General features: G+C 57.5%; 2 protein-coding genes across 3 annotated transcripts in view; both read right to left on the bottom strand.

The window, feature by feature from the left end:
• Positions 1-1,228: 1,228 nt before the first annotated feature.
• On the bottom strand, positions 1,229-8,665 carry SPIB (Spi-B transcription factor). 2 transcript variants are annotated; one of them, XM_072757378.1, is made up of 6 exons: positions 8,621-8,665; positions 7,393-7,420; positions 5,500-5,572; positions 4,981-5,204; positions 4,447-4,597; positions 1,229-3,261 (listed from the first exon to the last, which is right to left on the bottom strand). In XM_072757378.1, exons 1-6 carry the CDS (start codon positions 8,641-8,643, stop codon positions 2,963-2,965), a joined length of 798 nt encoding a protein of 265 aa, XP_072613479.1. In that variant the 5' UTR covers positions 8,644-8,665; the 3' UTR covers positions 1,229-2,962. The 2 variants fall into 2 exon arrangements, with proteins under 2 accessions (XP_072613479.1, XP_072613477.1); XM_072757376.1 differs by lacking the exon at positions 8,621-8,665 and having other exon boundaries at positions 7,393-8,152.
• Positions 8,666-9,538: 873 nt separating this feature from the next.
• Positions 9,539-25,770, bottom strand: part of LOC112931281 (DNA polymerase delta catalytic subunit) — a 16,498-nt gene continuing 266 nt past the window's right edge. Inside the window, exons 2-26 of the mRNA XM_072747231.1 lie at positions 25,597-25,758; positions 23,696-23,842; positions 23,491-23,616; positions 23,251-23,419; positions 23,084-23,165; positions 22,883-23,012; positions 22,210-22,376; positions 21,780-21,884; positions 19,826-19,966; positions 19,632-19,742; positions 19,006-19,197; positions 18,743-18,831; positions 18,555-18,671; positions 18,239-18,352; positions 17,781-17,928; positions 14,406-14,501; positions 14,156-14,293; positions 12,853-13,028; positions 12,367-12,519; positions 12,124-12,226; positions 11,140-11,272; positions 10,935-11,048; positions 10,504-10,556; positions 10,320-10,417; positions 9,539-9,717 (exon numbers count right to left, since the gene is read on the bottom strand). Coding sequence (XP_072603332.1) covers positions 9,612-9,717; positions 10,320-10,417; positions 10,504-10,556; positions 10,935-11,048; positions 11,140-11,272; positions 12,124-12,226; positions 12,367-12,519; positions 12,853-13,028; positions 14,156-14,293; positions 14,406-14,501; positions 17,781-17,928; positions 18,239-18,352; positions 18,555-18,671; positions 18,743-18,831; positions 19,006-19,197; positions 19,632-19,742; positions 19,826-19,966; positions 21,780-21,884; positions 22,210-22,376; positions 22,883-23,012; positions 23,084-23,165; positions 23,251-23,419; positions 23,491-23,616; positions 23,696-23,842; positions 25,597-25,758 — 3,170 coding nt within the window. The 3' untranslated portion in view covers positions 9,539-9,611. The remainder of the gene's footprint in view (positions 9,718-10,319; positions 10,418-10,503; positions 10,557-10,934; positions 11,049-11,139; positions 11,273-12,123; positions 12,227-12,366; positions 12,520-12,852; positions 13,029-14,155; positions 14,294-14,405; positions 14,502-17,780; positions 17,929-18,238; positions 18,353-18,554; positions 18,672-18,742; positions 18,832-19,005; positions 19,198-19,631; positions 19,743-19,825; positions 19,967-21,779; positions 21,885-22,209; positions 22,377-22,882; positions 23,013-23,083; positions 23,166-23,250; positions 23,420-23,490; positions 23,617-23,695; positions 23,843-25,596; positions 25,759-25,770) is intronic.

Here is a 25,770-nt window from a genome sequence, read left to right as displayed (position 1 = left end):
TGCCCCCCGCGGGGCGGGTGGGGAGACCGGGAAGGCCCTGGAGGGCTGCCCGGGCGTTGGCGCCCTTCCCGGCAGGGGGACCTGTGGCTTTCAGAATGGGGGTGGTGGTGGCTGATGCCGGCTGGGGGGAGGTGAAGGAGGCCAAAGGAGGGGATTGGGGAGAGGGCTCTTTGGAGGGGCAGCAGGTGTGATGGGAAGGAAGGCAAGGGGAGTGTGAGAGGGAGAAGGGTGTGGGGGCTTGGGGTTAAGGCGGAGGACGGGAGAGGAAGTAACCGGCTGAGGGAGCAGGTTTGAGCGAAGGCAACTCCCTCCAGATTTTCTTCCTGTCCAGCTCCCCCCCACCCCCAGCTTTTCCAAAACCCCCTGCGAGCCGGAAACTGCCCCGCCTCCAGGGAGCGCCAAGCCAACCCGGCGGCAGCCTCTGTGTGACGTCACGGGTTGCCAGGCAGACTGCCACACCGCTCCCGCGGGCCGAGCTAGGTGGTGCAGCGCAGCAGCCAGAGGCCGACGCTGCCACGGGGTCCCTCCCGTCCGCCCAGCCTACCCGGGCGCAGGGCGCGGGGCGCGGGGGGTGGGGGTGGGGGCAGACAAACGGAGAAGGAGGACAGAAATTCAGAAGGGGGTACTGAGACCGTGATGGAAAGGGAAGCAGGGAGACGGTGGGGAGGAGAGGGAGGGCTCCTGGCTGGCTCAGCAGGAACAGGCGACTCCTGATCCTGTTGTGAGTCGGAGCCCCACGTTGGGTGTAGAGATTGCTTTAAAATAAAAAATCTTGAAAGGGAGAGGAGAGGGGAGGGGAGGGGAGGGGAGGGGAGGGGAGGGGAGGGGAGGGGAAGAAAAGAAAGAGAAAAGAAAAGGAAAGAAAGAAAGAAAAGAAAGGAAAGAAAAAGAAAGAAAGAAGAAAGAAAGAAAGAAAGAAAGAAAGAAAAAAAGAAAGAAAGAAAGAAAGAAAGAAAAGAAAGAAGGAAAAGAAAGAAGGAAAAGAAAGAAAGAAAGAAAGAAAGAAAGAAAGAAAGAAAGAAAGAAAGAAAAGAAAGAAGGAAAAGAAAGAAAGAAAGAAAAGTTGAACCGGACCACCATCTCAAGCCCCAGCCTGGTCTGGCTTTTATGCCTCTTCCATCTCCTCTCTATGGTCCATCCCCCTGCCACTGCAGTGTCTCAGAAGGTCAGCAGGCCTGGGTGGACACACCGCATTGCCGTCCCTAACAAAGGTCCTAGGAAGTCTGTCTACCTTGATTTGTTTTATTTTATTTTATTTTATTCCACACTTGGGGTGATGATGATAGTTTTTGCAAAAGGTACCTCATTTGCAAAGGGGAGGCCCTGGGGACATTTTGTCCCTGGCACTCTCTTCCACCCTGCCCCCATTCCAGGGTGTGTGTGTGTGCTGTCCTTTGGAGGGCAGGTCCCAGCCTGGGCTCTGCTACCAGCAGCTCTGTACCCCCATAAGGGCCTCTTCCCTCTCTGGGTCCTTGAAGTGCCTTCCTTGTCCTCCTCCTCCTGGACGTCAATGAATGGGTGGTGGGTAGATTTCCAGAAGATGTATCAAAGGCTCAGCAGGGCTGCAAGGGATTTTTTCTATCTTCTTCGTCCTCCTCTCCCCTTTCACAGAAGGGACAAACTGAGGCCCAGAAGCAGCAAGTCTTTCACCCTAGATCCCCCAGCCCCGAAGGTTCAAGGACCTGGGACTCTGGTGTCTTAGCCCACAGTCTGTGACACCCCCAGAGGGCTCAAAGCAGAGTTCTCACGGTGAGCCCAAGCTTCACCTCCGTGGGTTCACACCAGGTGCGAAACGCAAAAGGCTGGGGGCCACCAGGCACTCAGAGAAGACACTGGGGGTCTGACAGCCCAGGGGTGGCGGGGACTGGGGCAGACTGGAGAACAGATGTCCTACCACCCTCCCCCAGCCTCTTTTGCACTGCAAAGCTGCCCACCTTTGCTGGATTGTGCAAAGTCTGCAGAGAGGAATCTGCAAAATCTCTCTCATGCTACAGTGAATTAAAGAAGGAACCACCACTAGAGATGTGACTTGCCCCAAAAGGAACTAGAGGGGTGGGGGTGGGGGTACCAATTTGAGACCTCTGGTTAGAGATGACATGGGAGGGCTGCCAAGATCACTCAGAAATCAGTTGACTGGCCAGAATGATCCCTAGTTTGGCCCTCCAGAGGGCACCCCAGGAAGGGGAGGGTCCCTGTGAAAACTCAGGTCTGCTGAGGTCCCCAAAGGGGCATAGCAGTTGGGGGATCCCAGGGAGGCCCCAGATGTGATTGGAGAATTCTAGACACACCAAAAGTGATAGCACAGTGGTTCCAGAGAATTGGGGGATCTCAAGATGACAGACGTATTTGGGGGCACAGGACAAGAGAGTCACAGATGGGCACAGAGATCTGAGACATCATAAAAAGTTTCCAGAAGGCCCCAGACGTAAGTAGAAGATCTCAGATCTGACAGGAGAGCGTCAGACATGCGAAGGGGATCCCAGAGAGACCCTGGGGGGACAGGGCTTAGAGTTACAAGCAGTGCACCCCCCTCCCTGTGTGATGATCTGTGGGCTCACCCTCTCCAGGTGAGATTAAGGGATCTCAGACGCACAAAGGAGTTCAGAGAGGTCCCAGGCTTGGTTGGACGACCTCAGACACTACCAGGGGATCCCAGAGAAGCTCTTGGGATTCTGGAAGCACGGTCCTGCCCACCCCCTCCACACAGACATATAGTATAGTCCTCCATGGGTCCTGTGGCCCACGACATGAGGATCCTAGGGATCCTGAACATGACAAGGAAATCCCAGAGGAGCCCCAGACACGGTTGGCGGGGAGGGGTCCCAGAGGGACCCTGGGCAGGGCTTAGGGATCATGGCAGCCCCCCTCCCCGCAGCTTGGGGAATCCACGGGTCCTCTGACCTAGGGGGCGGGGACGCCGACAGGACGCAGACGTGGAGCCCCTGAGAGCCCCGCCGTGGGCTCAGGCCCGGCGGGCAGCGGGCAGCAGCGCGCTGTCAAACTGGTAGGTGAGCTTGCGCTTGACCTTGCGGATCTCGCCGGTCTTGGCGTAGTTGCGCAGTGCGCGCGCCAGCTTCTGGTAGGTCATGCGCTTGCGGTTGCCCTTCTGCTGGCCCCAGCGGCGCGCCAGGAGCTCCTTGTGCTTGGAGGAGAACTGGAACACCCCGGCGCCCGGCTCCACCCACCACACGCAGTCGCGCATGTCTCCGCGCGTCAGCAGCCCCAGCAGAAACTGGTACAGGCGGAGCTTCTTGCGGGCCCCTGCGGTGGTGGTGGTGGGGACGCGTTAGGGGAGGCCGCCCCTGGCCGCCGGCCCCACACCCACACCCGCTTCGCGCCCTCCCCCGGGGCCCCGACCAGCCTCAGTCTCCCCGGCCCAGAGCACTGGGGCCAGGGAGGTGGCATCTGCCTGGCTTTCCCTGGGAGGCCCTCCGCTCTCCTCCCTCCCCGAAGCTGTCACCCTGAACTCCCATCCCCCTGCCTTGGTTTATCTTTCAGTATATGCCACTGCTCTGCCGTGGCCCGCACACAGTAATACGCATCTGTCCTGCCTGTGGATGAGAGGATCTGTGAAATGGGCTGTCAGTGCTCCTCAAAGGCTTATCACAGGGCGCTGAGCGGTGGTGAAGAGATCTGAAGTGGGTCTGAATCCGCCTAGCCATTTCTCAGCCTGCAGGGGGACTGCGATCCTGGAAGAACCAGGGGTCTGACCCTTGGGCTCCTGCAAGCAGCAAGGGCTCCACAGAGCTGGGGGGGGAGTTCTGTTTGTTCATAGCAGGGCATTGGATACAAGAACCCGACATCTGCCATTTTCCAGCAGTGACCTTCAGGTGGCAACTTAACCTCTCTGAGCTGGCATCTGTCTCGTCAGCCATAAATGAGGCTTGTGAGTGTGTGTGTGTTTTACAGACTTTTGTGAAGCACTCAGTGCTAGGCATTAACAGTTATGAGCTCATTTCATCTCCATCAGAACACCCGAAGATGGGGCTGCTGCTCCATTTTACAGATGGTAGACTGAGGCAGATAGGGAAAAAAAAACTCATGATCCTAATCCCAGGAGTTGAGCATACTATGGGACAGGCACATGGGCAGAAGTAGGGGTTCCATAGCTGGGTGTTGATAGGGTGATTATGTCTGTCGCTATTATGTCAGTAATGGTGAAGACTTACTGATTGGGTTGCCCACTCCATGCCCAGCACTGCTTTCATTTACCCATATGGTCCTACTTAACAGCCTTCCCTCGGCCCACCACCACCAGTAATAAACACTGTCATCCCCACTGTAGACAGGAACCTCAGGCAAAGAGAGGTAGAGTCATTTGCCCAAGGTCACAGGGAACTGCCCTCAGCACTAGAGTATAGGGCAGGTGCTAGAGAAGCCACGGTTCCTTCAGCCCCTCCCCCATCTCCATCTGGAGCCCCACCCACCCCACTTGCTCCTACTTACCTGCCTCAGCCCCCCTCCCCTCCGGGCCTGCCAGGAGGGCCTCATCCGACTCGCTGTCTGAAACTTCTAAGGTGGGACTGTCCAGCAGGATATCCTCCTCCTCCGACAGCACAGGGCTGGGGTATGGGGCATATGCCGGGGGGACCACGGTCTGCAAAAGGTCAGGATCACCTGCAGTCCAGGGACCCCCCCCCCCCCCTCCCTCCTTCTGCTCTCTTCCCTCAGTTTCCTCCTCCTGGGTCCCCCCTCTGGCCCTCTCCACTCTCTTGACAGCCTGCACTCTGGCCTTGGTTCAGATCTCCACGACATGGCCAAAGGATGCCCAGGCCACCTCCCCGAAAGCCTGCCCAACACAGATCTTGGCCTTCTATGCTGTCCTTAGCCTAACATCTGTGCTTCTGTTGGCTGGTCTGTTTGAAGTAAACCTGGTACTTAATTAACCTCAGAGGGTTGTCAGAGGCTTTAACATGCTGCCTGGCCCCTAGTAAACCTCAGTTAAACAATGGGCATATTAATTGTGTCCCTGCCCCTCACCTGGCTGGTGAAGTCCTCCGTGGGGTACACAGGGAAGCTGGGCCCCGGGGCCTCTAGGCTGGGGGCCGGCTCGAGGTTCCCCACAGGGCTGTAGGTCGAAGGTCCCGAAGGTCCGTAACAGAGCTGGACACCCTGGGGGTGGCTGAAGGTGGCCACAGCTGGGTTGAAGGCTTCATAGGAGGTGGCTGGGACAGCTGGACTGAGGTCCCAGCCCCACAGGGAGTCTGGGGGAGGGCACTGAGTCAGAAGCCAGGTCTGGCCCCAGCCCCGCCCACTCGAAGCCCCCGGGGCACAGAGAAGCCATTGTGGGCCATGCAAATCTCTGACCCCAGAATTTACATGGGCAAAAGGGTGGGTGGGAGAGGGAAGGGGAGGAGGTCTAGTGGCCTGGCTTCTAGGCCTGGCTAGCCTTATCCTGCTGAACTAGGTGACATCCATCCCCAGGACTCAGCTCCCCCATCTGAGAAATAGGCCCAAGGTCCATTTGGCTAGGAGGTTGGCTAGGCCAGGGCCACTCACCAGAAGCCCCCTCTGAGTCGGGGTAGCTGGGGTGCTTGCAGCTATCCAGGTCGTAGAAGACGCCATCTGGGTACTGATGGGGTAGGGGAGGGAGATGGGTCAGTCATCCCAGGCTTTGAGGAGCCCCCACCCCCAGCCTGGGCTGGCAGGAGGATTCTGACAGGGACAGGGGAGAAGAGGACACAGCTGGGAGAAGGAAAGAGACACGGAGATGACCAGGCACCAGAGACAGAGGGAAAGAGAGACAATCAGAGATAAGGAGGGGACAGACACAACACAGCAGGGAGCTCCCCCCCCCAATGAAAGACACAAGCAGAGACACACAGAAACCCCGAGACCCATGGTCTCCAAGAGGAACACAGCAGCCCGCACCCGCTAAGACTGCGGGCTCCCAGGAAGGGGTAGGGAAAGTGGGGAAGAATCACCCCAGGCTCGCCTGTTCCAGGGGTCTGGAGTGTTTTTACAGAGGCAAAGCAGGTCTCAATGCTTTTCTTATCCACCTCTGAATCGATTTGATCTCTCCCAAGAATCATGTGTTGCTTTAGCAATTATGATAAAGACCAAAGCTAGACATTGGCCATCTCAGCAGCTTCACTCTCAGGTTTTCCCCCAAAGGTCTGAAAACATTTGTCCACAAAACAGACTTGTTCAGGAGCAACCAGAGCAGCTTTTTTAATAGCCCCAAGGGAGAAATAGCCCATGGACAGGAGGAGGGATAAACTGGTGATGTTGGTGTGTATGTTTGCAGGGTGGGGGGGGTGGCGCCTGACAGCAGAGTACTATACAGCAAGAAAAAAGAATCAAGAATGGGGGCACCTGGGTGGCACAGTGGTTGAGCATCTGCCTTCAGCTCAGGTCGTGATCCTGGGATCCTGGGATCAAGTCCCAAACTGGGCTCCCCGCAGGGACCCTGCTTCTACCTCTGCCTGTGTCTGCCTCTCTCTCTGTGTATCTCATGAATAAATAAATAAAATCTTAAAAAAAAAAAAAAAAAGAACCAAGGCTGGAACACCTGGCTGTCAATGGAGCATGTAACTCTTGATCTCTCGGGTCATGAGTTCGAACCCCATGTTGGGGATAGAGTTTACTTAACAACAACAACAACAAAACAATTCCTGACATACACTGAATGTTGACGAAGGAAGCCAGACCCAAAAGGGGACATCCTGCATGATGCACTTATGTCAAGTTCAAAACCAGGCAAAACTAACCCGTGTTGGAAAACAGCACACGGGGGAGGGGTGGTTGTTGGTTGGGAATCTTCCAGAGGGGTGGAAATGTTCTATGTCTTGGTCTGATTAGCTGTTAACACAGGTGCAGGCATAATGTAAAACGTCATTGGGCTGTACGCAGGATTGGCCCCTTTACCAACTGGTATGTTATACCCTCATTTTTTTTTAAAAAAAGCAAAACTTGTCAAGCTGGGGGAGGGCCAGACAGGAGGGTGGTGGGGTGCAGTTGGGGCGGGGGGTCTTTCAAGCCCAGGAGTGAGGTTTTCATTCTTGGACTGGGTTGTGGGTTATGGGTAGAGAGTAGAGTATTCTGTGTGTCTGAAATATTACAGAGTATATTTTTGAAAATACAACTTAGCAAAAAAGAGAAGGAAGGAAGGAATAAATGTGGAATGTGGAAGAGACACAGAGCCAAAGACACAAAGACCCTCATCCCTCCCAGGGCCAGGAAGTGACAGAGCCTGAGAGCTGGCAAGAGCCGGCACAGAAAGGTCCCTGAAGGACATGGGGCAGGTGAGGTGGAGGGTGCTGGTGGGAGATATGGAGGGAGAGTCAGAAAAACAAAGTGACAGGAAGGAGTGGAAGGGGAAGCTGAGGCAGGGGGTCCAGGTGGGCCGTGTGGGTCCCCCCACCCTCCCTGGCCCCCAGAGCCCAGACTCACCAGACAGCTGAAGTGTGGCCCGTCGAGCCTGGAAGGGGAGAGACACAGAAGCATGTCAGGGGTGCCTTCAGCCACCTGAGTCTCAGAGTGGTTGGGAGCCATTGGGGGGGGTGGTCGCTGCAGCTGTGACCACCGCAATTCTTCTGCTGTGTGTCCCTGCATGAGACCAGCCCCACCACACTCAAGCGGGACAGGAAGTGGGGGTGGGGGGGCAGGCAAATATCCCCCCTCCCCTGGGATTTGCATAGACAGAGGCTGGTTGGGGGGGCAGGGAAAGTGAGGGAGAGAAAGTCCCTGGAGAGGCAGTGTGGGCGCCAGAGTGCAGGTGGGGGCAGGGAAGGAGCCTCCTTCAGAGACCTCGAGAGAGTGGGTTAAACAGGTCCCCCCCTTTGTGCCGAGGGGAGGTAGCTGCGGACAGAGACAGGAAGAAGACAGGAGAGAAGGGAGGAAAGTGTGGAGAGAGACATTCGCGGGTACAGGGAGTGGTTATGAGTCACATAGATAGAAAGATGGGCTTGCGGGAGAGACAGGGAGACAGCAGGAGAGACGAGACAGACAGGCAGACAGACAGAGGACGAACCGGAAAGAGACTGGGACAGAGACACAGAGACAGAGAGGGAGCAAGAGGCAGAGAGTAGGAATGCCTGGGTGGCTCAGCAGTTGAGCTTCGGTCTGCCTCCAGCTCAGGCGGTGATCCCAGGGTCCTAGGGTCGAGTCCCACATCGGGCTCCTTATACGGAGCCTGCTTCTCCCTCTGCCTATGTCTCTGTGTCTTTCATAAATAAATAAATAAAATCTTTAAAAAAAAAAGGCAGAAAGTAGAGCCCAGAAACAGAAACGAGGTGGCTGAGCAGCAGAGTGGGGGGTGGTGGGCAGGCCAGAGGTTGGCTGAGGCCCAGTGCGGGGAGGGGATAGGGAGGGTGACGGGTGGTGGCCAGGGGATGGTCAGGCCTGGAGAGCCACCTGGGGGAGGCGGGTAGCCAGATGGGACACAGGCAAGCATCCCATGGAGACACTTTTGAGGTCAGAGAGAGAGAGAGAGAGAGAGAGATAGGATGAAGGCAGCAGAGTCAGGAGAGGAAGAGATCTAGAAGGGGCAAAAGGGAGGGTGGACCCCTTCCTTCCCAGCCCCCTGCCCCCTGGGTGGGGCCAACCACCGCCCCTGAGGGAGGCCTGGCAGGGGTCCCAAGTGCAAGGGGGCTCCTTCCTTTAGGGAACCCCCACTTACTGTGCAGCCTCCAGAGCAAGCATGGTGGGGTAGTGCTGGGCTGGGTTTGCTGCCTGCTGCAGCCACCACCTCTATTTATACCTTGGCCCAGCCCCCTGGGGGGGGGGCAGGGGTGCCTGCCGGCACAGAGCACAGCCCTCCTCGAAAATCCCCTCGGGGAGGGTCAGGGGAGGGGGCTGGATTGCACAACCCATTGGTCACGTGGTGGAGGGCAGGCCCAGGGGCCATCTGGATTTGGGGATCCCCACAGTTGGGGTGGGAATAGGGGGCTGACCCAGAGGCGTGGAGATGGGGAAGGAACTGGGTTCAAGGGGGACCCTAGGAAAGTAGAAAAGCCATAGAGTTCTGTAGTCAGTGAAGTGGGGGTCAGTAATGATAGTGGGGGGGCCCTGGACCCAGGCCCAGGAACCAGGGGGCACATGCCATCAAGGGACTCAAGCACAGATGGGGTTGCTGGGACACTCATGAGTGGACATGGACTGGGCTGGGGGGGCGGGGCATCTCTGAGGAAAACCCAGGCCCAGGGCCTATGAGGACCCTGAGGTGGAAACATCGTGGGTGTGTAACATGGGAGGGGGGTCCCCTGGGTTGTGCCGGGGAGTGGGAGCTTCCGTGCGAGGGGCTGCCCCAGGCCTGGAGGAAACAGGTCAGCACCTGAAGGGTGGGGCAGTCCAGGCACCAGAGGATATGTGGTTAGATGTTCACCCAGGGGCTTGAGGGAGGGTTACAGGGGGACACTGAGGCAGGCCTGGCTTCCCTGGGGCTGGCAGCAGTGCTTGGAGCCCAGGGGTCTTGGAAGAGAGGTGAGGAAGTCAGCAGGGGGTTTCCCGGGGGTCAGGGGACCCTGCTGAGTGAAGATGACCCACCCAGACCCAGGTTCATGACAGTGGACCTCGCCCACCAGAGACCACAAAGCACTAGGAAACAAAAGGCCTGAACTTTATTAATTCTCCACCACTGCCCTCCTGGCGGCCGGAAACCCGGTCGGAGGTCACCAGGCCTCCGGGCCAGGTGGGCCGAAGCGCCTCAGAAGCTGCTCCTGGTCCTCCAGGTCCTTCCGCACTTTCTTGCGCATGTAGAAGATGGGGCAGTCCCGGCTGCAGGTGGGGTGGGGGTCAGGGTCAGGGCTGGGGCGGCTGCCCAGCCCAGGGATGGGGCCAGGGCTGTTCCCAGGACTTTGGTCCCTGTCTGCTGCCCACCCAGCCCCCCCTCCAGTGGCAGGCTGTTTGCTCAGTGGGCATGGGGGGAGCTGTAACAGCGGGTACCCGCGGAAGCGCTGGGCCACCAGCCGTATATCACCTGTCACCTGGCGTGGGAACCAGCCCCGCCCACCCGTTCCCTGGGGAAAGCCTGGCCTGCCCTGGGGGAGGGGGCCCGGACTGCTGTGTGTGTGTGTGTGTGTGTGTGTGTGTGTGTGTGTGTGTGTGTGTATAAGAGGAGAGAGAGAACTGTGGCCATTTCCTGGGCAGATGCTGGCCTGCAGAGTGAGCCCTGCCCACTGAGCACCCCCCCCACCCCAAGGCTGGGATGAGCCCTGGCTCGATTCACAGGCCTCTCAGGCCAGGGCGCTGAGAAAAGTCAGTGATGTGGAGAAGGGCGCCACCTGGCACCCTGGGGTTAGGGCTCTGGTCCACAGGCCTGGGGAGCCTGGAGGGACCTGGGCAGGCTAGAGCGAGGGTGGCGGGCCTGCTCTGTGTACCTGGTGCAGATGACATCCTCATGCAGGCTGCCCTGACAGCGCTGGCACTGGGTCCAGAGGCGTGAGAAGCGCTCCTCCAGGGCGTTCAGGTGGGATACCTGGGGATGAGATGGCTCAAAGGGGACCCCCGCCCCAGTCAACTCCTCCTCCCATCATCCCCTCCTCTCCCCCCCGACGCCCTCACCTCCTTCTGATACAGCTCTGACTCCCGAGGCTGGCAGAACTTGCACACAGCTCCTGGGAGAGGGGGTGGGTCAGCACAGGGGAGCTGGGGCCCAGCCAGGGCCTAGGCTGCCCTATCCCTGCCCCTTCCCCACCCGTTGCCCATCCCGGCCTCTGAAAGTCCCCGGGAGACAAGAGAACAAGGGAGCAAGTGTGTAGGGAAAAGTCCCCGGGGAACTCCCGGGGCGAGGGGCCCAGGACCCTCAAGGGGGTGCCTGTAATGGGAGCCCCCACCCAGGAGCCAGGGCCCATTCGGGTGGCACTGCCAGCTTGTAGGGTGGGTGCTGGGAATCTTAGCAATGGAGGAGCTGGTGGAGGGTGGGGTCCTGGGTCCTGGGTCTTGAGGCCTGGGTCCTGAGTCCTGGGGTCTGGGGTTTGGGGCCCAGCATTTACCCTGGTGATTGAGGACAGTCCGGCAGCCGATGCAGCAGCTGTGGCGTTTGGCAAAGGCCAGAAGGCCACCCACCTTGCCTGTGAGCACCGTCTTGCAGCGTGTGTGGTCACCCCCTGCAGGTGAGGGCAGACAGTGGACTGGGTGTCCTCCATGACGCAGGGTCCCACTCTGCCCAGCCCCCTTCTGGGCATTCCCCCTCAGTACTCAGCAGCACGGCCTCCGCACGGCCCTCGCCCAAGATGGGCTCAAAGATGCGCAGGAGTGGCTTGGCGAGCTGCTGCTCCAGATAGTACTGTGTGTCGATGGGCAGGCTGTGCTCCAGCACAAAGAGGGGATCCTGCAAACACAGCATCCGGGTGGGGTCACATCCTCGGGTCAGCAGCAGGCCATAGGCCAAAGGGCACTGGGAGCCAGGGGATGGTAGGTCTCTCGGGCATGCATGTGGGTAGTGGGGTGGGGCAGTCACTGGGCACAGGGCAGCTGCCCTGCATGCTGGGGCATGGGTCTGGGATGGTGGCACAGATCCTGAGGGGTCCCCGGCCATAAGCTGTGACCCATGTTGGGTTGGGGTCTGTGGGTGGGAGTCCACAGGTTCCCAAGCAAGGGTCAGAGTTCATAGCAGGGTTGGGGGTGAAGGTGGATGGTAACTGGAGGTGAAAGCTAGAAGCCAAGATGAGGGAGCAGGACAGGAACTGGAAACCGAGGAAGGGGCTGTGGGGGGGTCAAAGGTCACTGGACCCTCCAGTTGGAATGGGGGAGGATGTGAATCCTAGAGTGATGGGTCAGAGAGCAAGGACCAAGGAGAGAGACACACAGAAACAGGTATGGGGGAATGGGGTGTGCACCCTAGGCTGGATCCCCTGCAGGGGGAGTCAGAGTAACACGGCCCCCTCAACTGTCTACTTTTTGAAAAAACTGGTTTTGAGTGTGGGGGCTGCATCCAGCAGTGGGGACCCTGATGGGGAGAACCCTGGAGGGAGACACCATCGCCCAGGGCTCCTTGGCTCCACCTCCAGAGGGTATAAGAGGCCTGGGAGAAAGACATCAGGGAGCCAACTCCCAGGGGTGTGTTGGGGGCGGTTCTCAGGGCCCTGTGGGGCCCACAGAGGGAAGCACCCTCCCCACCAGGCTTGGAAAGCAGAAGTGAGAGCTGAGGGGAGCTGGGCGGAGCGGGCAGGTGGGCCTGACCTCGGACTTCATGTAGGCAGCCACGCCCTTGGCAGCGCCGATGATCACGTAGGGGACACGGTCGCCCAAGCTGGGCGCACTCCCGGGGTCCCGCTTCCTCATCCTGCGGGGAGATCGGGGCAGCCGGGCGGGTGAGGGCAGGTGGGATGGCGGGGGCGGGCGGGGGCGTAGGAAGAGGCGCCCAGCTGGCAGGAGCCGGCCTATTTCTGGGTGGCGCTGCGACACCCCCTCCCCCGGGCGCACCTCTCAGCCAGCTCCACGTGGGCCTGCTTGCCGGCGTAGTCCGCTGCCGCGCGGGTCAACTCCTTGGTGATGACCAGCTGGGAGATGTCGATGCGGTTACACAGCAAGTCGGAGATGACGTCCTGTGCGTGGGCCACGGCACCCGCGGGGTCTCTGCAGGGCCAGGATGGGGGTGTCCCTAGTGGCCGCCAAGGACCAGGCCGGTACCCCATCCACCCCCCAGGCTGGGGGGCCAGGATGTGCCCTGGGGGCTGAGCCCCAAGGCGGAGGGACGTGGCTGGCCACAAGCTGCAAGGTGGCAGAGGCGGGGCCTCGACCCACAGCTGTTCCGACCCCACACTCTTTCCACCGTTCCACCACCGAGGATGAGCTGGGCCCTGGGCCCGACACCTGTGTCCCCAAGGGAGGAGGGGGCTGGAGGCCGGGGCTCCGGGGTCTGAGGGGGAGGGGCACGGCCTCCAGCGCTGGGGGCAGGGGCCCACCCACCGGTCGATGAGCAAGCGGCGCAGGGAGGCAGTGACGAGGTTGGCCACGAGGGGGCAGTTGTCCCGGCGCACGGCCTCCAGGCCCTTGCAGTCCATGCGGTCATGCGCATCGGGCCGGGAGGAGAAGAGCAGGCCGGCGTAGCGCTTCTTGCTGATGAGCAGGTAGGGAAAGTAGACCTGGGGGGGACCCATGGCTGAGACCCTCGAGGCTTTCTGAGTCCTGAGACTTCCCTCAGAAACTGAGGACACACAGGGCTGGTGTGTGCAATGTGGGATTGGGGACTCTGGGGGGACATAGACCCTAAGACCCCAGTGCCTGAGGCCAGGGACACTGTCAGCATTCCGGGGGCCTCAGATCTGAATCAGACATGGGGATAAACCTAGAAACAGGCCCTAAAGCACGAGATCCAGGGACGCCTGGGTGGCTTAATGGTTGGGCGTATGCCTTCAGCTCAGGTCGTGATCCAAGGATCCTGGGATCCAGTCTGACATTGGGCTCCCTGCACGGGGCCTGCTTCTCCCTCTGTGTATGTCTCTGCCTCTCTCTGTGTCTCTCGTTAACAAATAAATAAAATATTAAAACACACACACACACACACACACACACACACACACACACACGATCCAGACACAGGGGTGTAGTCTGGAGAGCCCCGAATTGGATCTGGGGACAGATCTGAGGCAGACAGGGATACACGGCAGCACCCCCTCAAGGAGTTGAGACTAAGGCCCCGGTGTGAACCTTGAGGTAGGGGCTTCTCAAAATTGGGAGGCTCCAAATTTGAGAGCAGGTATACCCAAGACCTGACCCTAAGTTTGAACCTCGGGAATAAAATGCAGTGTGAGTCCCCAGACCCCAGCCTGATTCCTGCTGGAAGGAAGCCGAGGAGCCCTGGACAATGGTGCCTTGATCTAGGATTCACCCCATTAGGGTTCCCACTGCCCGAGGCAGCTCCCAAACCCAGAACCAGAGATACTGTAAGACTGACAAGGTTTTCAAAAAGTAGACACTCTCCTGTGTAGTAGCAAAGCCCAAGGCTTTAGAGGTTTTCAAACTCTGGGGCATCCAGGCAGCAAAATACCTCAAAACTGGGGCATATGAATGTAAAGAACAGGATACCCAGAGTACCCAGATCAGGGCTCCCTGAAATGGAGGGACCCTGAGCAACACCAGGGTTCCCACACCAGAGGAACCTCACACAAATGCATTCTTAAAACTTGCAGGCACCAAGACCCAGAGACCCTCTGAAACTTGCGAGACCCACGCCTGCCCACTCCAAGCCCTGAGGGAAGCTCCCAATTACCTTCTCAAACTCGAGCCGGATAGGTGGGGGAAAGTGGCCTGACACCCAGTCTGCAGCCTCCCGCCCCAAGGCCATTGCCTCAGCCACCGAGGAGACACCAAATCGGCACATGACTGAGTCGGTGTCACCATACACCACCTGGGGAGGAGCGTGTGTGACTGGGAGGCAAGGGGAGATGGGAACCAACCCCCTGCACTCCCCCAACCAGCCCCAGGCCCATCTCTAGGCAGCAGGTGGGGCGGCCTCTGACCTTGGCGTTGGCGCTATAGCCATTCTCCACTGTGTACTTGGACTCCACCAGCTGCTTTGTTTTCTCAATCATCTGGCGCCCAAACCCAGTGACGCTCTGTCAGGAAGAGAATCACACAGTGAGGGCCCAGGAGCCATCTACACCGAACACTGGCTCAGGATGCCACTTCTGTTACTTCCTGAGGGCGTGGACTTGGGTAAGTCACTCAACCTCTCTGTAGATTTCCAAATCTACAAAATGGGGCTACTGGGACACCTGGATGGCTCAGGGGTAGAGCATCTGCCTTTGGCTCAGGGCATGATCCTGGAGTCCAGGATTGAGTCCCGCATCAGGCTCCCTGCATGGAGCCTGTTTCTCCCTCTGCTGTGTCTCTGGCTCTCTCTCTCTATGTCTCTCATGAATAAAATAAAATCTTTTTTAAAAAATGGGGCTACTAGGCTGCTCCTTAACGATCTTTTGTAAAGGACTGGGTCCCTGGCCCCAGGCTCTGGGCACAGAAGAGGAATGACTGCAAAAGATGTGTGTTGGAGAGGCCGACGCCAGAGGAGGCCATCTGCACCCCGCTTCCCCCCACAGAGGTGCCATGACATGTGGGAACATTGCAGGCAGCTCTGTGGTGCAGGACCACTGGCACTCCTGGCCCCTTCCCGAAAGCCAGCATTGATACCCCCACATCCATGGGCAACCGGAAATGGCCTACACGCTGTTAAGTGTCCTGCAGCATAGGGAGCTGTGCTAGCTTCATGGAGAAACTTTCTAAGAGTCTATAAGAAGCTGAAGCCGGGGCAGTGGGGGCCAGGGGGCACAAACCAAGGAGGAATGGGTGTGACTCTTCTGTTTCGGTTTGATTGGATCCAGTCAGATCTCTGTCATTTAACTAGAGCATTTAGGTGACTTATGTTTAGTTTAATCATTGATCATCTCTGGGCTTAAATCTACCACTTTACTACTTCCCTTGTTTATTCTATCTGTTCCTTTTGCTTTCCTTCATCTTTTCCTGGAACGACTCTGTGTTTTATTTTGTTTTTATTATTCCATCTCCCTGAGCCTATAAGCCTGGGACACAGCAATGAGGAAGGAAGCTAAGAAACAAACATGACAGAGGGACAGAGAGAAGGTGAGCAAGGAAGACAGACAAGAGGGCCACTTGGGTGGCTCAGTGACCGAATGTCTGCCTTCAGCTCAAGGCGTAATGCCGGGGTCCTGGGATCGAGCCCCGCATCCCCACAGGGAGCCTGCTTCTCCCTCTGCCTATGTCTCTGCCTCTCTGTGTATCTCTCATGAATAAACAAATAAAATCTTAAAAAAAATAGGGATGCCTGGATGGCTCAGCGGTTGAGTGTCTGCCTTTGGTTCAGGTCCTGATCCCAGGATCCGGGATCAAGTCCCACATGGGCTCCTTGCAAGGAGCCTGCTTTTCCCTCTGCCTATGTCTCTGACTCTATCTCTTTCTGTGTCTCTCATGAACAAATAAAATCTTTAAAAATATATATAGAAAAGATAGATAAGACCAGGAAGCAGCAGCTCTGATGAGGGAGCTCCACAGGGAGGAAAGCCAAACCCTCCTTGCTTGGCCTCTGTCTCAGGGGCTACAGTCTGATAGCTGAACACTCACCTCTTTCCACCATGGAGGCTGGGGAGGCCCCCAGGGAACTATGGAAGGCCAATGACTGGAGGACAGGTGGGATGCACTGTGGGATAAACCCTGCCCCCAAAAGAGGCCTGGCTCATAGAGGGAACCTCTAAGCCCTTAGAATGTCCAGCTAAGAGGGTGTCTCTGTTCACGTAGGCCCTTGGACTACACTAACAACATGACTCACAGTGATGCCTTGGGCCAGATGGGTTCAGCCTGACCTCTGCAGGGCATGGAGTAACGACGGTCAGTCCCACAGATGCTCCATGCCTACGTGACTGGCTCCAGTAAAAGCCCAGGACCTGAGGCTCGTGTGAGCTTCCCTTGTGGGAAACCCTCTGTGCGTGTTGTCACACATCAATGCCAGCAGCAATAAGCACGGTCTGTGTGATTCCACTGTGAGAGACGAAGCAGAAACTCTATGCCTTTGCCCATGGCTGATTTTAATCCCTATCCTTTAACTGTATGAAGTCATAATCGTGGGATCCCTGGGTGGCGCAGCGGTTTGGCGCCTGCCTTTGGCCCAGGGCGCGATCCTGGAGACCCGGGATCGAATCCCACGTCAGGCTCCCGGTGCATGGAGCCTGCTTCTCCCTCTGCCTGTGTCTCTGCCTCTCTCTCTCTCTCTGTGTGACTATCATAAATAAATAAAAATTTAAAAAAAAAAAAAAGAAAAAAAAAAAAAAGAAGTCATAATCGTGAGTCTGATGACTTTCTGGAGTTCCTTGAGTCCTTCTAGTGGATCACTGGATGAGAGGGTGGTCTTGGGAGAAGCCCCTGAACTGAAGGTGGGTGGGTATGTGGATAGACCTCTCCCACCGAAAGTCCAGCCACTGGCAGTTCTTCCAAGTCTTCCATCCAGAGCCACATGAGGACTGACATAGTGCCCAGATACAAAGGAAGCTTCCCACGGCTGCAAGTAACCAAGTCTGGAATGTGCCAAGACCCAAATCCCAGGGGCAGAGGTGGACAAGAAGACCTTTCTAAGGCTCTCTTAGGCCACCATCCCAGCTTGGTAGAGCCACAGACTCAGATCCTCTGTTAAAACCATGGATCTGTTTTTCTGTCCAAGCAGCAGAGCTGCCTCTGGTAAACAGGCCTAGGACACTGCTGTGCAGCAAGGAGGGAGGCAGTGGGCTTTTCTGCCTGCAGTCCCTCTCAGAGCAGAGCACTGACCAAGCACCATCCAAGCATCTTCCCACCTTGAGCGGGGAGGATGCACCCCTGCACCAGCTCCCTCAGCGATGGACCACATATGGTGCATCAAACGTCAGAACCTGGCTATGCTATTGGTGGGCCCCTGGCACTGCCCTAGCCCCCATGAGTGGAGACACGGCCCTGTACTCCCATTAGGCTAGAGGCCTAATGTAGCCCCATCTTCACAGGGACCAGTGGAGGAGGTGGGTGGGGTCTGTCAGACTGACTAGGACAGATGGAATGAATGAGCAATGAACAAAACCTCTGCTCACCCCACCACTCCCCGTCCCTCCCCTGCTTCATCTGTCTGCAGAGCCCTTGGCACCAAGTGCCTTCTATATGCATTTACTGCTGTCACCATCTGTGTGCCCATGAGGCTGTGTACTGCAGGAGGGCAGGAACCCTTATCCGTTTTGCCACCTGCTGGACCCACAGAGGACGTTCAGCAAGTTGGGGAAACAGGACCTCTGCCACACAGCCACCTGCTTCTTCTAGGGAGGGGTAGTCTGCCCACCCCTTGCCTGATGCAGAAACTGAGCACTCACCTGGGAGATCTCCAGACATGGCAGCTTGCCCACCTGGGCACCAGTGAAGCCATATACAGAGTTGGCACTCACTTTTAGGGCCAGCTGCCGCCCGTCCAAGACCTGCCGACGCAGGGGGTCTGTCTCCTTGGCCAGTTCGGCCTTGGCCCTGGAAGGACAGGAAGCAAAGGCCATTGATGCAGTGTCCCAGATCTCAGGGAAAGATGAGAGGCCTGGGCACTGGTCAGGGTGCCTTTCTAGAAATGGGTGCCATATACAGTTGTCCAGGTTGTGCATTGCACAGAGGCGCCCAGCAAAGAGGGCAAATGGGAGCTGTCTGGAGGGCCATTTTGTTCTAATTCACACAAAGCTGCAGTTAAGTGTGGCGTGGCAATCCTGGGGTGACCCACAAGGGACAGGGATTGACAAGGTGCCTCAGCAAGTATGAGCAGGGTTGGGTGGGATGCTCAAGAACCCACCTCTTCCGGGCACTGAGCAGGTTCTCCAGGATCTGGGGCAGCAGCCCTTTCCGCACTGACGTCTTCACAAACTCATCCCCTGTGGGCGTCTTGATGAACTGATCCTTGGTCAGGCTGGGTCGGAGAATGCAGAGGTAGGAGTGGAGAGGGCATGAACCTGGCCTGCCCATCTCTTCCTCCTCCAGACCCCTCAGGCTCTCCCCACCTCTCAAGTCTCCCCTCTATGCCCCTCCCCACAATTTCTGGGCCCCCAGCCCTGCCCTGCCCTGCCTTGAAAATGGCCCCTAGGGTACACGGGATGAAGAAGGTGCCATACCCTAGTTTCTGGGCAGCCCCCGGCCGCAGGAGTGTGGTATAGCACAGGTTATGGGCCATCATGATGGATGGGTACAGAGAGGAGAAGTCCAGGGTGGCGATGGGGACATCATAGTACCTGAGAGGGCGGTGGGGGGAGTCAGGGCCGGGAACCCCGAGCCCCTCCCCACCCCAGCCATGAGGCCTCACCCTTTGAGGGGCTCGATGACTGTGGCCCCCGTGTAGTCCTCGCCACCCTCTGTCTTCACCACGGGCATCAGTAGTCCCTCGCGCATGGCCTGGGAGGGGAGAAGTCGGGAAATGGAGGCAGGCATGGGCAAGACAGACCCGGAGAGGAAGGAGGAGGAGCAGGGAAGAGCATCGGATTGTCATGGCAAGTGACCAGAGGCCATGAGTGGGGGGTTTGCTGAGGCGCATTATGACTGGGCCCACCCTCAGCTCTGCCCGCTGACCTGTCGCAGCAGCTGGGACACGACCTTGACCTGCTGGCCGCGGCTGAGCAGGTAGCCGAGGGGCACGCCAGTGACACGTGCCATCTCCATGGCGTTCACCAGCACCATGAGCCGCTCCAGCAGCCGCAGGGGCAGGAAGGCATCCTTGAGGCAATACACAGCTAGCCGGCGGCGCGTCTGGTCATTTCCGTTCTGGGGACAGGCACCGGTGGCATCAGGGGACGTGGGGGTGGCTGCGGGAACTCAGGGTCAGGGAGAGGGCAAGGGCTGGGGCACGGAGTGGGCAGGGGGATGGGTTAGGGAGTCCGAAGGGGTCAGAGGGAGGAGGGAACAGTCTGAAGAGTGAGCACGGACCAGAGGTGGGGGCAGGAGAGTAGAATAAAGGTTGCAGTGCCAAAGGTCACGGGAGCAGGCAGGAATGTGGAGTCACATCTGCAGGGGGAGGTCACAAGTCAAAAGCAAGAGGTCAAGGTGAAAGTCAGGAGAAGGGTTGGTTGGCTGAGATCAGAGGAGGAGACAAAAGAGTAAGATTGGAGGTCAGGGGCAGGAGGTGGAGGTGGAGGTGACAGGGCAGGGCAGGGCAGGCAGTAGGAGGGGTTGGAGGGCCCAGGCTTGTGGCCAGGCACCTGTAGGTCAGTGATGATGCTGTGCTGCACATCCTCTTTCTGCTCGCCCAGGAAGTGAAAGCTCACGGCGTTGAGTGTGTAGGAGCGGAGCTTGTACTCACGTAGCAGCACCTGAGGCAGGAGGTACAGGGTGGGTCTGGGACACAGGCAGCAGCCCTGGGGGTGGGGGCACCAGCCCGGTCCTGTCCATGTACCTGCAGCATGTCCATCTGTACGCGGCCTACCATGCTGACCACCTTGCTGTCCCGCCGGCCGGTCTGCTTGGATTGGAAGGATGAGTCCCGGATGTTGGAGCGGAGGCCAGACACGCGGCCCAGGAAGGGGAATGTGTGCACCTGGGGATGAAGCACATGGACAGGGCCAAGCTGCGGTGGGGAGTGGCCGGGCCGGATTTAGGATGCCTGGGGCCGAGCCACAGGAATGGAGAGCCAGCAAGTCATGACACCCATGATGCCACTCTTCCTGCTGGGAGCCCAGGGCTAGGTGGCCAGAAGCAGGGCAGTTTTTTTTTTTTTTTAAGATTTTATTTATTTGACCCCAGAAGCAGAGGCAGAAGGAGAAGGAAGCTCCCCACTAAGCAGGAAGCCTCACTCAGGACTGGATCATAGGACCCCAGGATCATGACCTGAGCCAAAGGCAGACACTTCACCAACTGAGCCACCCAGGCACAGGGGCAGTTCTGATGCAGAAAAACCCTCTGGGGCCAGGTAGGCATGGACCAGAAGTGAAAGACAGGAGGACAGGATGGGGAGAATCAGAGGCCTGATGACTATGGGACTAAGGGGGGCAAGAATGGTGCCCAGTGCCTGGGAAGCTGCACTCAGATGGGCAGCAGATTAGAGGACTTAGTGGTGAGGCAGTGTGTGCTGAGCTTACTGGGGAGGCAGTGTGTGCATGGGGAGGCGGTGTCCAGGGGGCCGCTAGGTGGGAGCACAGCAAGGGCACACAGAGAGCTAGGTCTGAGGTCAAGACACAAAGTGGCATGGGAGGGGTGAGGCGGGAGGGCCATGAAGGAGAGAAGAGAGGCCTGAGCTGGCGGAGCAGCAGGGCAGGGGACAGAGGGAGAGGAGACTGCCCTGTGCACAAATGCCAGATCAATAGGGATGGACTTCTTCCTGGAGCTGTTGGGGGCTGTAAACATGATTTTTTTTTTTAAAATAGCATTTGATTTAATTTTTTTAGTGGGCTTCATGACCAACATGGGGCTTGAACCCACCACCCTGAGATCAAGAGTCACTTGTTCTACTGACTGAGCCAGCCAGCATGACTGCCCCAAGCATGACTTTTATTTTTTTAATTTTTCATTACAAAACCAACCAAACATAAGGAAAAGGAAGAAAGGATACAATATAACCTATAACCCCATTGTGAGTTGAATTGTGTCTTCCTGCACAGCCCCCAAGATGTTGAAGTCCTAACCTGCCACACCTCAGAATATAACCTCATTTGGAAATAAGGTCTTTACAGGTGACCAAGTTAAGACGAGGTCACCAGGGTGGGTGTTGATCCCATAGGACTGTGTCCTTAGGAAAAGGGGAGATTTGAGCAGAGACATGCATAGAAGGAAGACAGGCTGAAGAATTAGGGAGACCACTTTCTACACCCCAGGAATGCCTGAGACCACCAGAAGCTAGGAGAGGCCTCAGGAAGAACCAGCCCCGTGAGGCTTTGATCTCAGGCTTGAGACAACCCAAGTCTGCAGCCCTGAGTTCCAGCAGTCCTAGCAAGCTAGCACACCCCAAGCACCAAGGTTTTGCCACACGCTTCGAGGAACCCCCCTTCCTTTTCCTTATTTTTTACTGATGTATTTTCAAATCTAGAAGACAAGACACTCTACCCTGGTACGCTTCATCTGCCCCTCAAACACACAATTCTTTCCTTACTAAACCACAAATGCCCTCCTTGCTTCTGCCAAAGCCATGATAACCTTCTGGACTTGGAGCAGGGGAGGGGCAGGGCCAGAGCTGGGTTTTCAGTGACGTCTCCGGAGCTACTGGGGGCGGTAGGCTGCCCATACAGAGCAAGACGGACCACCCAAGGGAGAGAGCCACAAGGGAGGAGGCAGCAAGAAGGAGCAGGGTGGCCACCCACTTCTTGAGCTCCCAGTGGGGCTTCTGAAAGCAAGCATCCCCCAGCTGCCTGCCCTACCTTGAGAGTTTGGGCCCGGGAGATGAGGTATGGGAGGTCAAAGTTCTGGATGTTGTAGCCAGTGATCACGTCAGGGTCCATGGTGCGAATAAAGGTTGACCATGCCTGGGGATGGGAGCAATTGGGTCACCCTGGTTGTCATCCTGATCGTCCCCCTGGCATGGATCTTCCCCACTCCTGAAACATTCCAGAAACCCCCAAAAGCAACAACCCCAGAGCCCTCCTCCCCACTGTAGAAAGATTGGGCAGGTGCTTCTGAAAGTTACACAGAACCCAGAGGGGAAATGTTCACCCCTCACAGCAAAGGGATCTGAACCCAAAAACTCAGCATCTCAGTATCCAGAGAAAATGGCTTGAACCTGGGATGTGGAGACAGGGACTGCAGGTGGGGGTGTTCTGAGGGAATGAGGGCACATGGAACAATAGCCACCTGGAGCAGCTCCTCCTCCCGCTCGTAGCTCTGCACTTTGGCACCCAGGATTGGGGCGCAGGGCCGTAGGGTGAGTGCCAGGCGCAGGAAGGGCTCCGGCTCACCCCAGCGGAGGCCCAGTGAGCAGATCTGGATCACGGGGTCCCGCTCGGGCTCAGGGAAGATGCCTGCACAGGGAAGAAAGGGGATGCAGGGGACCGGACTCCTCTTTTTCCTTCATGACACATCAGGGTGGCTGCACCTCCAAATTTCCCCAGCCTGTCTACTCCTCTCTATCCCCACTGCCTGCAGACCCTGCAAAACCCACCCTGGTTTCCCTCTGCCTTCATCTTCTGGCCCTCTCCCTTTCCCTCACAGACTGGGATGGTTCTGCCCCAAGGCCTTTGCACTTGCTATTCTCTGGAGGGCCACTGTGGTAGTAGGGAGGCTGCTCATTCTTCTTTACAAATCTTACCCCATCACCCCTGAAGCCCTTCCTGCCCACCTATCTGAGCTGCCCTGTCACTGTCCACCACCATCCTCCTTCCACTGAGAATCTTACAATAACCTATTTTCACGTCTACTCCCTCCTTCCCGAGTGGGCTCAAGAAATATGGGGGCTCCGGGGGCAAGACTGACATGTCACTAACATCTACAGGGAGAGCAGGAGGAGCTCCAGGTCCCGGAGACAGACCTTTGCGGCCAGCGCACTCGATGTCAAAGCTGAGCACACGCAGGGGTGCGATTCGCTGCCACTGCCCTTCTGGCGGGTGACTGACCACATCAGACCACAGGACATCTGCCTCCAGCTGACACAGTGTGGCCTACAGAGATGGGGCATGTCAGTAGCTGCAGGGTCCCCGCTCTGTGACCCCACCCCCACGGAGCCCCGCACCTTCCCCTGAGGTCTCAGGATGTATTTCTCTGCTGGGAGTTCCAACCAATTGCAGCCTACGATGTCTGTGTCCACCATGAACCTGCAAGGGGGAAGGATCAGTGGGTGGAAGCTGGCTGGGGATGGAAGGGGGGGTGCAGGTTGCAGAAGTGAGGTGGGGGCTGTACCGGATTTCAAAGTCCACGTTGGCCTCATAGGGCGCGAAGCTGGGGGTGCCCAGGCCTGCCACACGGATGCCCTGCTCCAGGAGGCGGCGGGCGGGGGCCACAAGGCGCGGTAGTGCCAGGGTGATGCGCAGGAATGGGGAGGGGCCATGGCCATGGTACCCGAACATGCCTGCAGACAGATGAGGTTGGCACCAGACCGGAGGGAGCCTCCCCCACTTGGGCCCCCCAGGCAGCACTCACTCTCCCGGGAGCACAGCTCCACAGACAGCACTGCCGGCCCCGTGAGCTCCTTCCCTCCTCGCTGGTCCCTGCTGATGGCTGCATTCAGCTCCCGCTGCAGGTCACCCAGGTGCTCGGACCCAAAACCTGAGGGCAGGGAGGCTGGTCAGAAGCACAGGGAGCCTCTGGTGGGGCAGAGGGGGTCTTGTGGGTTGGGGCCACTCACCAGAGGGCGCCGGGGTATAGAAGTAGGGTGCAAAGCCATGGATGTGGCAGCAGACGGACACGCCCTCATCTGTGACTCCAAAGGCTCGCAGGATAGGCACAGAGTCGCGGGATGGCGTGGGTGCTCCGGGCAGGGGCTGTGCTGGGCCTGCAGGTATCACAGGACGAGGCAGGAGCTACCCCCTCAGATTCCTTAAAAGCTTGCCTCCCCAGGCTTTGAGGCAGGCCTCAAAGGCTTGCCTCCCTCTGCTGAGAACACAGCCCCTGGTAGGGGCAGCTTGGGGTGCTTCTGTCTGCCCCAGGCTAATATACACTGTTCGCTCCACCTTTACCACCTTCCCGCTGGTCCCTCTACAGTCCATTTGCCACTGTACAGCTAGAGGGAGCCCCCTGCCTTTTGCAGAGGGGGGCAAAAAATTTTCTTTTAAATAAAAGACTTTGTGCGTGCAGTGTTATGTTTTTTTTTTTTTTTTTTTAGTGTTATGAGTTTTAACCACATACAGATTCACATAACCACCACCAAAATCGGGGTGCCAGCTGGTTCCATCACTCCAAACAGCTCCAGCAGGAGGTACTTTTGTAACCACAACCCCTCCCACCACAACCAAGGGCACCAGTGGTCTATCCGCTCTCCATTGTTCTACTTTCATCTTTTTGAGATTGTTCATATAAATGGAATCTGGTTCTTGTCACTCTAGGGGAAATATCTAGGGGTGGAACTGCCTGGTACTATGAAAAAGGTAGAGTAATTCTTGTATCTCAAGAAACGGGGGGGGGGGGGGGGGGGGGGGGCGGGGCGCTGAACTCTAAGAAACTTCCAGGCTGTTTCCCAGAGGGACTGTAACACAGAGCATTCCCACCAGGTGTTCGTGAGCAAGCATTCCAATTGCTCTGTGTCTTCCTTAGCACTTGGTCTTGGGGTGATTGTGTGTGTGTGTGTGTGTGTGTGTGTGTGTGTGTGTGTGTGTGGTCTCTCTGTGGCTGTTATCTGCACCTCCCCGACAGCCAGTGACACTGAGCATCATCTCCAGTGCTTATCTGCCACTCTGTATCCTCGAGTGAATTGTCTGTTCAAGTGTTTTGCCCATTCGCAGACTGGATCCTTTTCTTACTTTCTTACTGCTGACATCTCAATGCTCTTTACTTATTCGCAGTACTGTTTTTTTTGTCAGATACATGGAAGATTGTTAATGTTTCCTCCTTGCCTGGAGCTTGCTTGTCTCTTTGCTCTCACAGGGGAGGCTTCTAACCTGCGAGGTGGCATGGGTCTCTCCAGGGCCAAAGGCTTTCCAGCCCACTCAGAATGGAGGCCCCAAGTCCTTGCCTTGGCAGACAGGACCTCAGATGCCCTCCCGCCCCTGCCCCCGTCTCGATGTTCCTTAAATATTCCAGACCTGCTCCCTCTTCCTCCTAGGGACCCTAGGCTGGAATCTCTCCCCCAGATAGCCCCATCCCACCCCATTCCTTGACGCCTCCTCAAGAAGCCTCCTCAGACCCCCAAGATGCAGTCTGGCTCCTCCACCCTACCTCATGTCTTTTTACAACCCACATGGCTATGTGAGTAGCCACTTCCTTTTTTATTCTGCCTATCCTTCTAGAAGGTGAGCCTCCAAGAGCAGGGACCTGGTCTGACCAGAACAGGGCCTGGCTCAGTGCAGATGCTGTTCCTGGATGGATGGGTGTCAAACCACACCTGTCTCCCCCCAGCAAGGAGCCTCAGTTGGAAGACAACTCCCCACCTCCATGAAGCCCTGCTGGCCACCTGCATACCCCCTTCCCCTCTTGCTGCCCACTGTCACCCATAGCCCTGGCCACCTACATGGGTACTGTCCGAGTCCATCTCCTCCCTCAAAGCCTGGGACCCCTCCTCCCACCCACCAGGCCTCTGTCCACCAAGCTCACCCACGTAATGATCGATCTCCAACTGCTGGAAGATGAGGGGCTCCTTCTGGGGATCCAGGGGGGGCGGGGTGGGCCGAAGCCAGCGGGCATCTATGGCCGTTGGGGAGAACTGCCCTGGGCAGGTGGGAGAGAGAAGCAGGCTACATGGAGTCGTGGTCCTCCCTTGGAAATATG

Source organism: Vulpes vulpes, chromosome 1 (genome assembly GCF_048418805.1).
Source record: "Vulpes vulpes isolate BD-2025 chromosome 1, VulVul3, whole genome shotgun sequence".
In the NCBI taxonomy this organism is placed as follows: Eukaryota; Metazoa; Chordata; class Mammalia; order Carnivora; family Canidae; genus Vulpes; species Vulpes vulpes.
Note: the sequence above shows the minus strand (reverse complement) of the source record. Positions and strands in the feature narration are given on the sequence as shown.